The sequence below is a fragment of the Labrus bergylta genome, chromosome 3 (assembly GCF_963930695.1).
Source record: "Labrus bergylta chromosome 3, fLabBer1.1, whole genome shotgun sequence".
NCBI lineage: Eukaryota > Metazoa > Chordata > Actinopteri > Labriformes > Labridae > Labrus > Labrus bergylta.
Window position 1 is genome coordinate 27,148,158 of NC_089197.1, and position 16,593 is coordinate 27,164,750.

Here is a 16,593-nt window from a genome sequence, read left to right on the forward strand (position 1 = left end):
TGGGAGTAAAGTATATGGATAGAATCAGTTTGTTTTAATCTCAGAACAGTCAGTCTGTATGTTACTGTAGCGATGGTATATGTGATGACGAAGACAAGCGACGGGTGGGGTTTAGGCCTTACCTGGAGTGGAATATAGGGCTTTTTAAGGCCTTCTCTCACCATTTCTCTACATTATGGATTACAATATTATTAAACTGGGCGCCTCACATCAGGAAGATGTTTCTCTTTTATTTCAACAAGGCGGCATATAGCTGCTGGGGAGGCTGAAAAGCAGAAGCTCAGTCGAAAGCCCATCCTGCTTTGATTCTGTTTTAAACATTTACAGTCAGAAAAAGAATCACAGAAGACACTGACCGTCCTAGTCTGTGGATTATTATGGTACAAAGCTCTCCAACACTATATGCTTGGAGATTTAGACTGTTTGAATATCCAGATTTATCTACCGAGCATGCTCATCACTGTTTAGTTCAAGGTGCTATCTGTGGTACCTTTAGTTGTGGTAAGAGGCTATTATCAGTCTAAATAATCAACTTATTTATAGTCTAAAAATACAAACCGAGCAGCAACTTATATTTACAATCTAGCTCCATTAGCTAGCTTCCCATCCGAGCACAATTCTGTTATCAGCTTCTGAGCAGATCCTCTGCCGCTGAGACTGTGAGTCCTGAAAAGACATTGTGACAGCAGGCTCCGAGTAAACAAAGGCCACTGATGCATGTTCTAGAGACAGATTCAAACATGTGTGCAGATTGACAGGTTTGTTAGTTGTCAACAGACGGCATCAGCTCTAAAAGTTCTAGCTGTCAGTTTTCACAAAAGTACAAGGAACCTTAAAGAGGTTTTTGTTTGACTCATTCGTTTGGGTTTAACAATTCTACAAGTCAGTTTTTAATCAATAAGTAGATACGTATTTACGTCTCCATTTTTTTCCACTCATATTATAAAAATGACTTTAAAACTATTAATGTCTCAGGAGACGGATAAACATTTCAGTATATACGCACAAATAGGCTCAAGTTTGCAGTTCAGGCTGATCAGCATTATATAAAGCAAAAGAATTAAAGTAAGCAGAACACAGACATTTTAATACAGCACATGTCTATGTGGATATCCCAAAAAAGGTCTTATAACAACTTCCTTTTAAGATATGAGGGATGTGTTGATATTAAGCAGAGGGTATTGGGCCTCTATAGAGGGTTAGGGTGAATAGAGGCTGTGTGTACATAGAGTCAGCCTACAGTCAGTTCTGTAGGTTGTAAATACAATTAAACACACAGGGGTTAATCGGCTGCATGTAAAGGGGAATATCACTTGAATATTTTTTTCAGACATTTTGGTGTTTCCAGAAGTGAAGCTGTAGGCTAACACTGTGTCTTCTTTGAAGTTCTTTTAGGCATGCACAAAAAATACTGAAAGTCATCCATTCTGCTGGACCCAAAAGCACTGTAGTCATAAATGACTAAATGTCATTCATATGGGGAAAAAAACTGATCCTCAGAAGAGGGTACAGCTCAGATGTGGGACTTCAAACTGTTCACATTGACTGAGCAACACTTCCAAACTCTGAAGTATTGAAATACTTCAAACTACGACATTCCAGACTGCCTTTGCTCACTTAAGTTTATTTTAAGACCATATTCGTTTCCTCTATAGGCATTAAGAGAGTGAAACTTGGTTTAGAGTGAAATGAAATCCAATCACTTTTTCTCTGCACTTGAATTTTCAAACCATTGAATAAAGGTACACGGCTGGCTGAATGACTCTGCACATACAGGCAGAGTCTACTCAAATCAGAGGCTGCAGATCAACACATTTGTCCTGCTGCTCTCTGATGGCTTCATGGATTTAATGAACTGATGGAGAATTGAATACAGTCTAAAGCAGCTCTCAGTAACAAATAATCACATGTTAATCTAAAAGGTAAACTGTAACCTCTATAAAGGTTCAGCTATAAACAAAACAAACAGCAGGAGACATGCGGGACAAAAATACCAACGTCCTCTGTGTTCTATCAAAGTTTTTTAAGCAGTTAAAATACTCATGCATTCCCTGTGTTGCTCGTCTGGACTAAAAGAATAAATTATAAAAGACGATCCAAAATTGGTAATTGGCTTTAGCCTGCTTTGGGCAAATTTAAAAGCCTTTGGCCTAACTTGCATGTAAGATGCTGCCAAATCGAACCATTGTTATTCTTTTAGCGAGGAGGCGAAGGCAACATAAGCAGAAAAACAGGACTTTGCATTTCTAAAAAAACTAAATATGCTACAATCCCTCTTTCATTTTTTGCAGCACACACTGGGAGGAAAACAATTCGAGTGCAGGGAGACCACTTAGGAGACAAGAGCAATCCATTTCAATAATGCATTCACAACGCAAAACAAGAGGAGCTGCTTCCAAGTTCCTGCATCTGCCTTCAAAGGAGCAGCCCTGATTTCATTAGTGGACTACACAGTGTCTGACTCGCTGCCAGGTGACTGTACCACTTACTCTCGTCTCTCTCGATCAATGCAATTCAATCATTCATCATGCATTCGATCTCTGATACGTCTTTGCTTCAGGGTAGAAATATTAATCGAGAGCAAACACTGTCTGCTTCTAAAAAATCTCTCCCAGACTGGTGTTTGAAACGATCAGTTGTGTGCAGTTTATATTACCAGCGATGCATCTTGCATAAAAACCTTGTTCCACATATGTAAACACAGAAAGACAAAAGTTTGATCTACATCTTGTAGTTCCGGCTATGATTGTGCATTTTAATCACACTGCTTGCATGGTTCTATAATGAGTCGTTAAATTACACTATTTAAAATATGCTGCAGTAGGCTGTTTTTTTTCTTACTCTTCTGCGTTATCTGATGAGATACTGCTGATTTGAAGTGCAAGACTGAAGCTGTTTACCCACAATCCATTACTTCATACTTCAAAGTAGGGCTGGGCAACATGACCTCAAATCAATATCACGATTAATTGAACATTTTACCTCGGTTACGATTAATGAACGATTATTTCATTTTTGTTTTTTGCCCTCATAGTTCACTGACAGGTTTACTGTAAATATGCTCAACTATTAAAGCTGGGATATTTTTTCTAATGAAAGAGTGCATATCTGATTAACTATTATGTGGTTATTTATTGGATATTTTGAACTGAAATCAAAGCATCGCTTGAAATGAAAACGACACATTTTCGTTTTAAAGTAGAAATCAACTTCTCTAAAACAGTAAATAACTTGCATTTCTTGCAAACAGTTTCTCTGCAGTGTTTACATTTGAAATCTTTTTGTTCTGTGTCGTCTTCCCGGTGTCGTCCAAACGACGGACATTGCTTCCATGTTGCGGATTGGGCGAGTCGTCACGTCCCTCTGCCCTGAGATAATTGAAATATCAACATGGGCAAGATTACGTCGGTTAGAGGTTCTGAATGTTGGTTTCAATTAATTTTCCATCAATTGCACAGCCTTACTTCAAAACTAATTCAGATATAAAATATATACAAAATAACTGCCAAAATAAATATACACCAAAAAAAATCCTTGTGTGTTGTTCTTGAATTATCAATTTCAAAATAAAAAGTAATCTCCCAAGGAGAAGTGTATGGTTAATTGGCTGGCGTTAAATCTGAAGTACTAAGAAGAAGGTCCCGCTCCAACCATGTTCAATATAGGTCAACATTTTATCTGAAAGAATCGGCTATTATTGTCAGGACGTATTTAGTGTGGCTGCACGCTCTCTGTTACTTGATGGAGGGTTCCAATTTTATTACATTTTTGTGATCACCACCAACATCATGGTTGATAATAGCCTCCATCTGGTCCCTTCTGTCCTGCACCTCACCCAAGTATTTCCTTGCTGCCTGAGGCCTCCAAGAGGTCACCTAAGACTCTCCTTCAATCAACCTTCTGCCAAATATGACTTCCAGAAGTAATAGCCTCGAGTACTAATCCTGAATTGAGGCATTAATAGATTTGGTTGTGTCCTGTATGCGAGAAGCACGTGAGTATCATTCATGGATAATTGGTGCTGAAGGAAAAGGAAAATCAATGAACATGAGTCTCTACTTGCTTCCAGGGTCACAGAGTAATCAGCACCAATGTCATCAGTAGCAAAGGACATGTAGTGAGGTAAAATAGGAGAATGTGGTGGTGGAATGTTAATGAAGCTGGTACATGAGATAAACTTGCCACATTTGGTGGTCTGAGGATGGGTCATATAGTCAACAAATGACTTGTTTGCTTCATTTCTACCTGTCATTATAGCGGCTGGGAAGTGCAAAACAAAATGTATAAAAGTAAAATCTTGCTTGTCTGAAAGGGAATGAAACAAATGCCCTAGTGACCCAGAAGTGATTGAGTGAGCGGTCAATATGTTTGTTTTGGTGGAAAGACTGTGTGAAATGTGTTATATGGAGTTCATGCTGATCAAATCTATTTTTTGCACGTGCTGTGGAACCTGAGACAGTTATTGCGATTTTGCTTTTCGTGTTGGCGGTCTCTGGAATTTTTGAAGGAACGGAAGCTCACTGTGCTCCCTCAATAACTTCTGGGTCACTTCAGGCATTTGGTACAATCACCTTCCGGCAAGATTAGGCCGTTTGTACATTTGTTTCAGGATGGGAAAAAGTGTTTTATGTATGCAATTTTGTTTTGTAAAATGTACAGAAAACAAGTTTTATTCTTTATTTAATTGTGCAATGTGTGCTCTTCTTTTGGCTGTCCTTTCTCTTTGCTGTTGTAACACTGTACATTTCTCTGTTGTGGGAAGAATAAAGGTTTATCTTATCTGGTTTCCATCCCCAGCACCTGCAACCACATGTCCGATGTGTCCTTGGGTGAGACACTTAACCCCAAGTGGCATGTGAATGGGATTAGTTACTTCTGATGGTCACTTTGCATAGAAACCTCGGCCATCATTGTGTGAATGGGTGTGAATAGGTAGGTGTGACCTGTGGTGTAAAAGCACTTTGAATAGTCATAGGACTAGAAAAGTGCTACAGAAGCTTAAGTCCCATTTACCATCTTATCTTATCTTAACAATGTTTTCCAAAATGTAACATTTGTATCAGGCTGTGTAAAAGTGTTTCACTCTTTGTCATGTTTGCTAGCACTTCCTAGCCACCTTACAGCTGAGCTCATTTCACACTGATGAAGGTCATATGTGTAAAATCAAGGTGAAGGCTAAGTGAGCTAAATGGAATGTGTGACCGCTGTTGAGCCCCACAAGCCCCTTTATTCTGGGCCACATCTCCAGGAAAGGGCAGCATCTTCCTGATCCCATTTTCATTCTCCTGAGACATCACGGTGATGTCCTCTATGCAAACAATTAATTATATAATCACCTTTGCTTATTCAGCTTCACAGACTATTTTTGCAAAACATATTTAACACAGCCCTCTAAAGTTTGTGTTTTCAAGTTCCAACACTGGAAAATAAATGATGATGCTGTTGTTGTTGTAGAAAACAATAGATGATTGATTAAGCTAATGATCATATTTATGTTTGCATTTGGAATAGTTGTGTTCATCAAGAGTCCTATACTGTGAAATAAAGACATGATTCAATGTTTCCCAGAGTGGAAACAATGAAAAATGTCAATCAAAGCTAATCCCTCTACTAGGAACTCAGCATTCTGTCAATGCTGTGGGTTTCAGTTTTTTTTTTTAAAAGGTGGAATCAGCACATCTTGACAGCTTTGGATCATGACAGGGCAAAAGAGCAGCATGCTCAGAAGTCAAAAGAGGAACAAGCTGTGAACACAAGTCATCCAAAAAACATCAAAGGCAGAGCGTTATAAAGTGATCTGCTTGTGAAAGATTGAAATTAAAGTTGAAAGTTGTAGAGGGGCTAAGAGGACAGCCTGGATGTGACAACCACAACCATCTGACTGGTGTGCACACTAAACATCACTACAGTCTTAAATCCTAGTAAAACAACCATGGCCTTCCCACTTACTGGCCATATATTCATTTGAGACCGACAGAATGTAGACTAACCCACTTCATCTTTCTCCACTTCAAGTAGTAAGACGCTGAAAAGGCTTGCTTTGCCGTCACATCCTGCAAATGAACAGGTGGTGATGGTGTTTGTGTGCTGTCGTCTCTAATTCTCTAGCAGTGGAATCCCTTTGAGTAACAAGCATCAAACGCAGCTCAGGCCACCAGGTGAGACTCTCAATGATGCAGACGCATGAAAGACGTAACAGAGATACTCACACAAACACACACACTTACACACTGCATAAACAAATAAGGTAACCGACATCAGTTGCTCGCTCTATGCTTACAAACTCCTCGCAGCATGGCCACTGACTCGTCATGTCACACCTTTAACTGCAAGTCAATACAGCTATTGATTCGTTAAGCCAAGTCAACGTGCCAGTAAAAAGAAAGAGAAATGCTTCATACAAGTCTGTAAAGGACCCACTGAGTGAAAGACTGAGCAGTTACAAGAAAACAGCACAAAGCAATGATATCCACCGCCAATAAATTCTACCTCAGTCCTCACCGCAGCACCACAGAATACAGGCTCGGAAGTAAACATGAAGTCGGATCAATGCTTTTCTGCCTCTGAATCCACAACAAAAAAAAGTCATGACAGACCGGTATTAGAGGTGAAACAAATTACCACAAAGTTACAAGACGTTAAGACTTTGCTTTGTTTGAAATATTTCCAACATTTAGCTTTAGAAAATGTATTCTGGAGAAGGAACAAAAATGTTTGTTTTGTTCTCTACGGCTGTCTTTAATGGTGCGGGAGAGCTTTGCACAGTGTGTTTTGGTAACTCATGTCTAACAAACTAATAAAAAAAGATAGATTTTGGAAGAGGAAATCCCCGATTGCCTCAAATAAATGTCACACTGCTTGAAATCTTTATGCTTCTATATATATTTGGATCCGTTTGGTATTGCCAAAGGTCAAATAACATTTTATCATTTACATTTCAGCACTTTCTTTGTTTGGCTGACTTTGTCACAAAATGTCTTTTTAGCATTCATCATTCATTGTTTTTTACCAGAAAGCAAATTACCTGCAGAGGTTCCCTCATCTCCAAAAAAGTGACATTGTGAAGAGACCCTATAAAATCACTAAAAGCTGTGTTGCGTTAAATATCCGTCTCACCTGCTTTTGGCGGCAATTTGTGAACTCTAACTCTAGCTGCTGCTAACTTTAGCCTTCTGGCTAAAAGTCCTTCATCACCAACTTAGAAAAAATGACACATGTCTTGAGCTGAAACTCTAAGAATGTCGTCATCTTGAGATGTCAGAAATCTGTCGGACAGCTGCACAGATCTAATAAAAAATTGTATTCCTCTCCTGTAGGCCTAAAAATGGAGTTTGAAAAAATAGCAAAAAAAAAAAAAAAAAAAATGTTAAAAGTTTTGTACTTAAGAGTCAAATTTGATTTGACTTACAGAATCCTGAGATGGGCATCCCTACTGGACAGATTCTGCTCCCTGATGGTCCAAAAAACATAGCAAAGTGGTACTCCATGTTTTACTGAGGGGTCAATCTGAAGGGCAAACGGAGGTTATGACATCTACTTTGTTACAGCATATCACGATAAACCAACCCCCTATAGATGAATATGAATCAGAACAATAAGCCTCTGCTGATTATAGACCCAACCCTCTTGTGCCTCTGCCTTTCCAGAGATATTCTCTGAGCCCTCACTGAAATCGTTCTTGATCAGATTATACAGATTTGTTTCATAATGCATCCAAAGCAATGCATGCATAAAGCTACTCTAATGATAACCAGCAGCTTTTGGATAGTTTATGTGACATCATCTGCTTTAAATAAAAAAAAAACAAAAAAAAAAACTATTTGGCCTGTAGTAATTGAATTTTTGCACATACCACATGCACCCTGCATAAAACAGACTAGTTAATGTCTCTGAAGAAAGAAACATCTGCATTCCATTGATGACAGACGTCTGGAATAACCACAAATCGACACCCAAATAAATGCAATAGCCTGTATTGAATAGATGAGAGATGACACCAGAATATTAAATCTGAGTCGCAGGGAATGAGAGAGACCAGTCATTTAGCCTGCTGACCACCCAGCATCCACAAACACGACCTCCACAACAAGGTGAATTGAGACAAGGGGCATGCTGGTCCCCACTGACCTGAATCGTGCAGGTGTACTCCGAGTCGTCCAGCAGCCTCACGGTGCAGTTGCATTCCCTGTCCAGACTCCTGATGCTGCTGCTCATCAGTCGGCTCAGCATCTTCTCGATCGTCTGCGTGTGGGACCGGGAGACTGAACATGCATACAAGTTTGATCCTGTGTGACGTTAACGACGTCCCTGCTCTGTGGTCCAACACCTGGTTAACGGCAACAGCGTCAGTGCGAAGTGGCGGCGGTGGTGCATCGTTTAGTCAGTGTGTCCCAGGTAAAGCCACACTGAGTGTTAGAAGAGTCAACGAGCAATGGAAATAGTGCTACTGCTGCTTTCTCTCTGGTCCGGTCAGACTGTCACCCCTCACCACACCTTCCCCCCCCCCGCCTCCCCGTCTCCTTCCCGTTGCCATGCCGCTGTAATGCTGCTGGGCGGGCTCAGGGTGGTGAGTGACGTGTCTGTCAGCCAACAGCGCAATTGCTGAGATGCTGCCTTCACAGAATGAACGACAGGGGCCGAAATTCCGATAGGCTGCTGTGTTGGTCGTGACTGTCAGGCACATGGTTGGGAATAATAATCCAGTGGGTGGCTCAGGTATCACAAGTAAAATAGTGGCAGGTTATTCCAACATAACTGAAACGATACAGTTTGAAATTAAAGCTTGCAAGCCTACATTCAGAAGTTAAAAGCTAACTTAATTCCGAGCATTACTTAGCTCCCATATGTCTTAATATTCTTCAAAAAAAAAAAAAAAAGTTTATATCTCAATGGGACATCTGTGTAGCAGGCTAAAACATTAGCCACAGCCTATTTTCCCATTTCACGACTTTTGTGGAACGTGCTTTTGGTTTTACCACGATATTTCCACGGGAACTTGAAGGCAGCACCACATTCACCCTCCACAAGTTTATTTCCTGTTTTGGAATCCTGTACGACTACAGTCTATGGTACGACTACGTCAAAATATTTTCACATGTAACTTGAGGATGGATTTGACAACTTTATGCGTTTTACCGCTAGGCTACATCGTTTAACCAGAGTAAGTTTGTTAGGAGTCATAAGCCTAACAGTTGTAGCCTCCTTTTTTTACTTCAAAACTAACGAAATTTAGAAAGAAAACAACTTGTAGGGTAGCTTATAGGCCTATTCGCCTCAAATCGACACGGGAGCAGCTCTTTTCTTTAATGTAGAATGGTGTAAAAAAAAATACAAATAGCAATGGGTCTGTAGCTGCAGTCAGAATGTATTTCTTGTGGTTGAGTTTCAGCTTCGTGACTTCGTCTCGCTCTTGTGGTGATTTATAGCAAAAACAATGAAGCAGGGTGGGAAAGCTTCAGTGTAAAACAGAGCCATCGTTTTCTTTGTTTTGTTTATTGTCTAAATGATATCTTCAAGTTTAGCTCATTTACCAGAAAATAATGAGATTTATACTACAAGGTTAAAAATGCAACTCATCTGCCGTGACATTGTCTCGCAATGCCGTGACCCGGATTCGAACCGGGGTTGCTGCGGCCACAACGCAGAGTACTAACCACTATACGATCACGGCGAGCTACGATGAGCTGCTGGCTTTCACTGCTCCCAAACGTGGTATGATGAACGCTCTCGCCTCGGTGGGTTATTGACTTGGTTGTTTTCATGAAAGTCAGCCTGTCCAATCCGTAATATTAGCGTCTATTGTCCAAATGACCGCCTTTATTTTTCTAAATAACTTAACTTGTGATATTCAGGAGATAAAAAAAAAATATGTTTCTAATGTACAAAAAGAAATGGTCTATGGCTATATGGTGCAAACCAAAACTAAGAACATACTGTCTCATAAAGGATTGCTACAGCGTAGAAGCCTATGCTAAGTTTAATTTAACTAAAAGACAAAGATCCCTCTGCGCTCAGCTACGTTCAGGAACATTGTCTTTAGGCAGGTTTAATTCCCTCCCAGAGGAATATCGAGTTTGTTTGTTGTGTAAGTTAGGAGAAACTGAAAACGAGATTCACTTTCTGTTTTACTGCCCGATGTATGCTGACATCAGGGATGATCTTTTTAAAAGAATGTCTTCAAATTATGTTGATTTCTTTTGGTTAGACGATTATGAAAAACTTGAGTTGTGTTTTAAAAAAGGAACTTTTGTTACAGCAGATTTTGTTTGTAAAGCCTGGGGAAAAGACAGAACACACTGTTTAAGACTGAACTTTGACAGGAGCCGGCAACTTTGTAATGTTGTGATTTTTAAATGTGAACCACTGCAACTGAATTCTTTGGTGTCTTATAAGCTCATGAGGGTTGGGCACTTTGTGTGCATGACACGAAAATAAATTAATTATCATCATCATCATCATCATCATCCAAACGTTGGAGAAGAACTGATCAAAATAAACCAAAACAGACATCAGACAGGGAACACAAGATACACTGTGCTGGATTTCACATGAGACTGTTACACAAGGCCAACCTTTGCAAACTCAGAGTGATCTGGGTTCTCTTGTTCATGTTTATAACAGTGCTTCAGTCATCTTTGTCATCCAATTCCCCTCAATAGTCAATATAAAAGCCATAATACGGTCTTGTTCATACGCTCCAAATGTAGAAACAAAGCTAAAATAGCATACTCTTGTAAACTACCCCATGAGATCATTGTGTCATTACAGCAATCAATATGTTCAAGTAACGTTTAAAAATGCAACTCATCTGCCGTGACATTGTCTCGCAATGCCGTGACCCGGATTCGAACCGGGGTTGCTGCGGCCACAACGCAGAGTACTAACCACTATACGATCACGGCGAGCTACGATGAGCTGCTGGCTTTAACCGCGTGTAAAAGCGGTGTGACTTACACTCTACCCTCAGGGGGTTGTTGAGTCAGCCTGACCAAACCCTGATATTTACAATCTTTTGTCCAAACGTGTGTTTTACCGTATACGCTGTTGTACAGTGAAAGTGGGGTCTATGCTTTTATGATGTAACCTATTAGCTTTTAACATTTTGATGCACAACATGGGCCAAAGGTGACCCGGTGGAGTATCTTTGCCAAAAATTAATTTCATCGTTCATCGTTCAGTATTCTAGGTATCCCTCAATTAAGCTGTTTTTGATCATCACAAATCCTTATTTTGATTTTTACTTTTTGAATAAAAATCGTTTTTGTATCACTTCACTACCGCTATAATGCACAACCTGGGTCAAAAATGACCCATATTCATTCCCTATGTGATTTCATGCATGGCTGAGTGTTTCTTTGGAATATTACATTTTAAAAATACATTTATTTAAAAATTATAGTTGGTATTCATTCAATATCTTGTTAGTGATTACCATGAATCATTTCCTCTCATACTTTATGAAGAAATATAGTTTTTATATTTTCTCCTCAATTTTACACACATGGGTCAGAAATTACCCGTATGTATTCACTATGGAATTTGATAGGAACTTTTGATATTTGGAAACATACGCACTTAGGAACCTATTTACTGTGGACTACTATTCACCTGCCACACGTTTCACAACTCAACACGGCTGCTTTTGAACATCTGATGCATGTAAATTTCATTTTACAATTTGACCAAAGAAAATAGTTGATATCTTGTGAAAGATAACTCTACTTAATATTTGAACATTAGGTTAAGGTTACATTGACATCCATTAATAGTGAGAAAGAGAAATATGTCCAATAATATTAGATAGCTAGCTGTTGACATTTTTCCTACCTTTCATAGTGTGTATTTTATTTTCAAATACCATGGTGAGAAATGTAGGCCTATTTATTTAAAAGCAAAAGAGTAATATGCAATTAGAATACAATACAATACATAATGCACTCAGTTTATTTTAGTGCAAGAATGGTTGAGTAAATTGACCTTTTTTCAGTTTTATTTCCAATCAGGTCGCAACATCACTATGGTCACCATCTTCACCTGTGTCCCTCTGCCTGAGAAGCTACTTCAGAAGAACCTGACCAGATACAGACGCGTCAAGGGGAAAGCCCAGAAAACGTCACGTCCGTTTCACACTGAGGGGGTACCAAACCACTAGACACAATGCTGAAGGGCTGCTGTGTGCCCTTTGTCACTACAAATAAACTGAGAAATCAAAATCTAAGGTTTCATATTTTACCCAACCGAAGCACAGAGCCGGATAGGAGAGATGGGAAGCTGGAGGACGAGCTTAGTCGCCAGTGGGATAAAATTCAAACACCTGTAGGTCTATGTCAGCACTGCAGCACTGCAGGTTAACTACTGTTATTTTCACCTTATCTAAACAGTGTTAGATTTTTCAATGGGACCATGTAGGTAGGGTTATTAGTTAAAAGGCAAGTGAAATACACATTTTGCAAACTAAGATTTCTTCACAACACATTTTTCAACAGTTACCGAATATCCAATCTAGCCTAATGAGCAGTTGCATGGGATTAACTAAAACATGCTATTTTATTCAGTGTTAATGATTTTCTGGTACAGTGTAACTGATATTTTAAGTGTAATTGATCATATCCATAACATGTGATTTTGTCTTTTTTTTGGGTGATTCAACCAGGTAGAAAAAGATATCTGGGAATTCAGGGCGTTCAGCTGGATCATTGTCCAGATTTTTAAACCGTATTGGACAACAATTCCAATACAGTATTTCTTTGTCAATTGAGAGTAATGTATCAGTGTGTGACATGACAGCTTGTAAACGCTAGAATTAGAGTTTAAAATCTGTGCGTTTGTATTATTACTGGCTGGGGGAAAGGATTATTTCCCCCGACAGGCAACCTGCCCTAACTCTGACCCGACGCCAACTGTGCCTATTGTTGAGATCTCTTTGCCAGAACAAGCCAGACATACAGCCTGTCATGAAATCATCCTAAAGGACAGACAAGCTCAGAATTTGGATTCAATGGCAGCATGACCGTGCTCAGCTAGCTATGTGCCTAAGAAGGTAACGGCTGTTGTCCCCCTGAGCACCATGCTTGATAACAAAGCAGTGGATGACAACAGTGTGAAGAAGAAACTGGAAGTGATCCAGCACTGTAACAAAAGAAGTGGACTCAATGGATCAGGTGGTACGTGTGTATGTGGAGATCACAAAGATGGCCCATGGTGCTTCACTGCTCAACACCCTTCATACATGGGTGGTGTGACCAATGCACGGCGGCTATTCATGAAGGATCCTGGCAAAGCTGGTCATAAACACATTAAGAGACGCATGGAGGGTAGGCCCCATCTCCAAAAGCATATCACAGAGTCAATGGGAAAATGTGGGCTAAAACAACTAAACAAAGTCACTACCCAGCCACAGGAGACATCAGACAGGAGGGCGGTTCAATAACAGTGATATTGTTTGTTATGTGTGACAAAGTGACAAATAAACATATTTCAAACATTAACTGTACTATTGTGTGAGACAAATCCCTGCTCAAATAATTAATTTAACAACATTATCATTTTAATATGTCTTACACGTGTCATTTTTGACCCATGTATGTAAACTCGATGAAATGATACAAAAACTATTTTTCTTCATGAAGTCAGAAAACAAGAATAAAAATAATGATTTGTGTTAATCAAAATCCAGATATTTAATGAATACCTGGATTATGATAAAATACATTCACTTAAAAATTATAGCAAAGAAACACTCGGCCATGCTTGAAATAACATAGGGAATGAATGCGGGTCATTTTGACCCATGTTGTGCATTAGGGGGGGTAGGCATAGCTTGTGTATCAATGGGTTAACAAGGAAGACAATTCTCGTTTTTAAAATAAACTATTTAATAATTTGGCAGCTGAAGCTCAGAGCCAATTCTTGACTTCATCTGCCCTTCAGTCCATGAGCAGAACCCTATACCTCATGCTGGATAACTAAACCCAAAGTAGCCTAAGAAAAAAAAGTTCCACTTGATCAATGTTCAGTCTCTGTAGGATGGGAGGGTGGTGGGCATAGCAGACAGAACATTACGCAAAAAGGACAAATCAGAAGTGGCTGACAAAGCAACAGAGTTTGATGCTAAACTAAAAAATGTTGCCTTTATATCAGTGACTGGTGTTATTGAACATATTCACAGTACCAACCAGTGAGTGGTAAAGAACATTACAAGCAGAAGCATAAAGCAGTTTCACTGCCTGCAAAAAAATCGCACCGGTTGCACAACATAATGGTCATAATCCCTGCAGGCTTGCTGTGAAATTTTCCTGCATATAACCTTCTGCTTACACATAACTCGCCTGACTGCTTACAGAAATTATGGCAAGGCAAGGCAGGATTATTTATATAGCAAATTTCAGCAACAAGGCGATTCAAAGTGCTTCACACAAAACATTAAAGCATCACAACAAAGGGAAAAATAAACAGTTTTATGTATAGGCTACAAATATGTTAAACTCCACCACCTACATGTGCTTATCAAGATGGATGCAGGATGTAAAATAGGAGAAATAGATAAACGTGAGGTCTTCAGGGAAGGAAGTTTAGCCAAAACATTAATAATTCCCATACACTAAGAAAAAATAATGCATGATTTAACTTTGATGTGTAACCAAAATGACATCTCCAAAATGACATACAATGTTAAAAGTGTAACAGGAGACTTTAAGCAAACAAAGTCCATACAGAAAACATCATCTCACTTAAACTCTATTTTGTTAAGGTTCACCAGATGTGCTCCTAAAAGTAGGCCTAGGCCTTGTTCTACACTTACTGTCATAGAATAACTGATCCAAATAAACCAAAACAAGTAGGCGAGACATCAGAGAGGGAAAGGTACACTGTGCTGGCTGAATCTGAGAAGAGTTCAACAATCAAACTCAAAATGTTCTGGGTTCCCTTGTCAATGTTTATAACAAAACGTGCTTCAGTCATCTTTGCCTGCTTGTCATCCAATTGCAATCAATAGTCAATGCTAGAAAAACAAATCATAATACGGTCTTGTTCATACGCTCCAAATGTAGAAACAAAGCTAAAATAGCATACTCTTGTAAACTACCCCATGAGCTTATTTTGTTATTACAGCAATCAATATGTTGAAGTAACGTTTAAAAATGCAACTCATCTGCCGTGACATTGTCTCGCAATGCCGTGACCCGGATTCGAACCGGGGTTGCTGCGGCCACAACGCAGAGTACTAACCACTATACGATCACGGCGAGCTACGATGAGCTGCTGGCTCCACTGGCGTCCACATGCGGTGTGACTTACACTCTACCTCAGTGGGCTGTTTATTGTTGCAATGAGTCAGCCTGACCAAACCCTGATATTTACAATCTTTTGTCCAAAAGTGTGTTTTATCAAAGGCCTACGCTATTATACAGTGAAAGTGTAGGGCCTATGTTTTTATGATGTAGCGTATTAGCTTTTAATAACGAAGACAATTCTCGTTTTTAAAACAAACTAGCATAATTGTCCGTTTTAAACCTTTTATTAATTTGGCAGCTGAGGCTCAGAGCCAATTCATGACTTCTTCTGCCCTCCAGTCCTTGAGTAAGTCACTGTAGTGTACCCTATGAGTGTACCCTATACCTCATGCTGGACAACTCCTAACTAGGTAAGACCAAAGTAGAAAAAAAGTTCCACTCGATCAATGTTCACTTGAACACTTTAAAATAAGATAATCCTTTATTTATCCCACAACGGGGAAATTTACAGTGTTACAGCAGCAAAGAGCAAAGATTGCAAACAAGAAAGTAAACACAGTACAATTTAAATAGATTTAAAAAAAAATGAAAAATAAAAAAATAGATCAGCTGAGCTGCAGTTTTGACAAAAATGTAGTCAGAATATTCCGTGTAACACAGTGCACATAAAGTACAACACGTTATTGCACAAAGTGGATTTGGTAAATATAATATAACATTATTAACTTGTGAGATATTGCCAAGGTTTAATTTTCGATGAAGCTCTATTTGTCAGGCCATATGCTATCAGGGAGACATCTACAGTGCACAGTGTGTTGTAATCTCTTCACCCAGTTTGAAAGTTTGCTTCTAACATTGTTTGATATCTGCCTTTTTCATTTACCTTCTTGTGGACTCCAAGCGCCGACATAATAGTCAATACTAATAAAAGCCATAATACGGTGTTGTTCCTAATGCTATCTAATGTAGAAAAAAAAGTTTAAATACCATCGTAAACTACACCATGAGATCATTTCGTCATTACAGCAATCAATATGTTGAAGCAACTTTTCAAAATGCAACTCATCTGCCGTGACATTGTCTCGCAATGCCGTGACCCGGATTCGAACCGGGGTTGCTGCGGCCACAACGCAGAGTACTAACCACTATACGATCACGGCGAGCTACGATGAGCTGCTGGCTCCCACGTCGTCGAAACGTGGTATAATGAACGCTCTACCGTCAGTGAGCTTGTTGGCAGGTCATTTGTAGTTCTACTTGATGCCCATTTTGTCACCAACATCCGAACCATGAAGACCATTCAAATCAAATGAAGGGCACAAACCTGCACATCTTTTTTTAGCAGACTTAATTTTCCCTG

At 39.4% G+C, this 16,593-nt stretch overlaps 1 protein-coding gene, 1 long non-coding RNA gene and 4 other non-coding genes across 6 annotated transcripts in view; 1 reads left to right on the forward strand and 5 right to left on the reverse strand.

Moving 5' to 3' along the window:
• LOC110001917 (FERM domain-containing protein 5) overlaps positions 1–8,492 on the reverse strand; it is a 71,712-nt gene extending 63,220 nt beyond the window's left edge. Inside the window, exon 1 of the mRNA XM_020657519.3 lies at positions 8,128–8,492. Within this exon, the coding sequence (XP_020513175.1) occupies positions 8,128–8,229 (102 nt within the window). The 5' untranslated portion in view covers positions 8,230–8,492. The remainder of the gene's footprint in view (positions 1–8,127) is intronic.
• Positions 8,493–8,973: 481 nt separating this feature from the next.
• On the forward strand, positions 8,974–13,492 carry LOC114920888 (uncharacterized). The gene is made up of 2 exons (XR_003809179.2): positions 8,974–9,160; positions 11,987–13,492. It is a non-coding gene; the product is annotated as an uncharacterized lncRNA (long non-coding RNA).
• Positions 9,599–9,670, reverse strand: trnah-gug (transfer RNA histidin (anticodon GUG)). The gene has a single exon. It is a non-coding gene; the product is annotated as a tRNA-His (tRNA).
• trnah-gug (transfer RNA histidin (anticodon GUG)) lies at positions 10,830–10,901 on the reverse strand. The gene has a single exon. It is a non-coding gene; the product is annotated as a tRNA-His (tRNA).
• A 1,681-nt stretch (positions 13,493–15,173) lies between the features above and the next one.
• Positions 15,174–15,245, reverse strand: trnah-gug (transfer RNA histidin (anticodon GUG)). Its single transcript has one exon. It is a non-coding gene; the product is annotated as a tRNA-His (tRNA).
• Positions 15,246–16,321: 1,076 nt separating this feature from the next.
• Positions 16,322–16,393, reverse strand: trnah-gug (transfer RNA histidin (anticodon GUG)). Its single transcript has one exon. It is a non-coding gene; the product is annotated as a tRNA-His (tRNA).
• Positions 16,394–16,593: the final 200 nt, after the last annotated feature.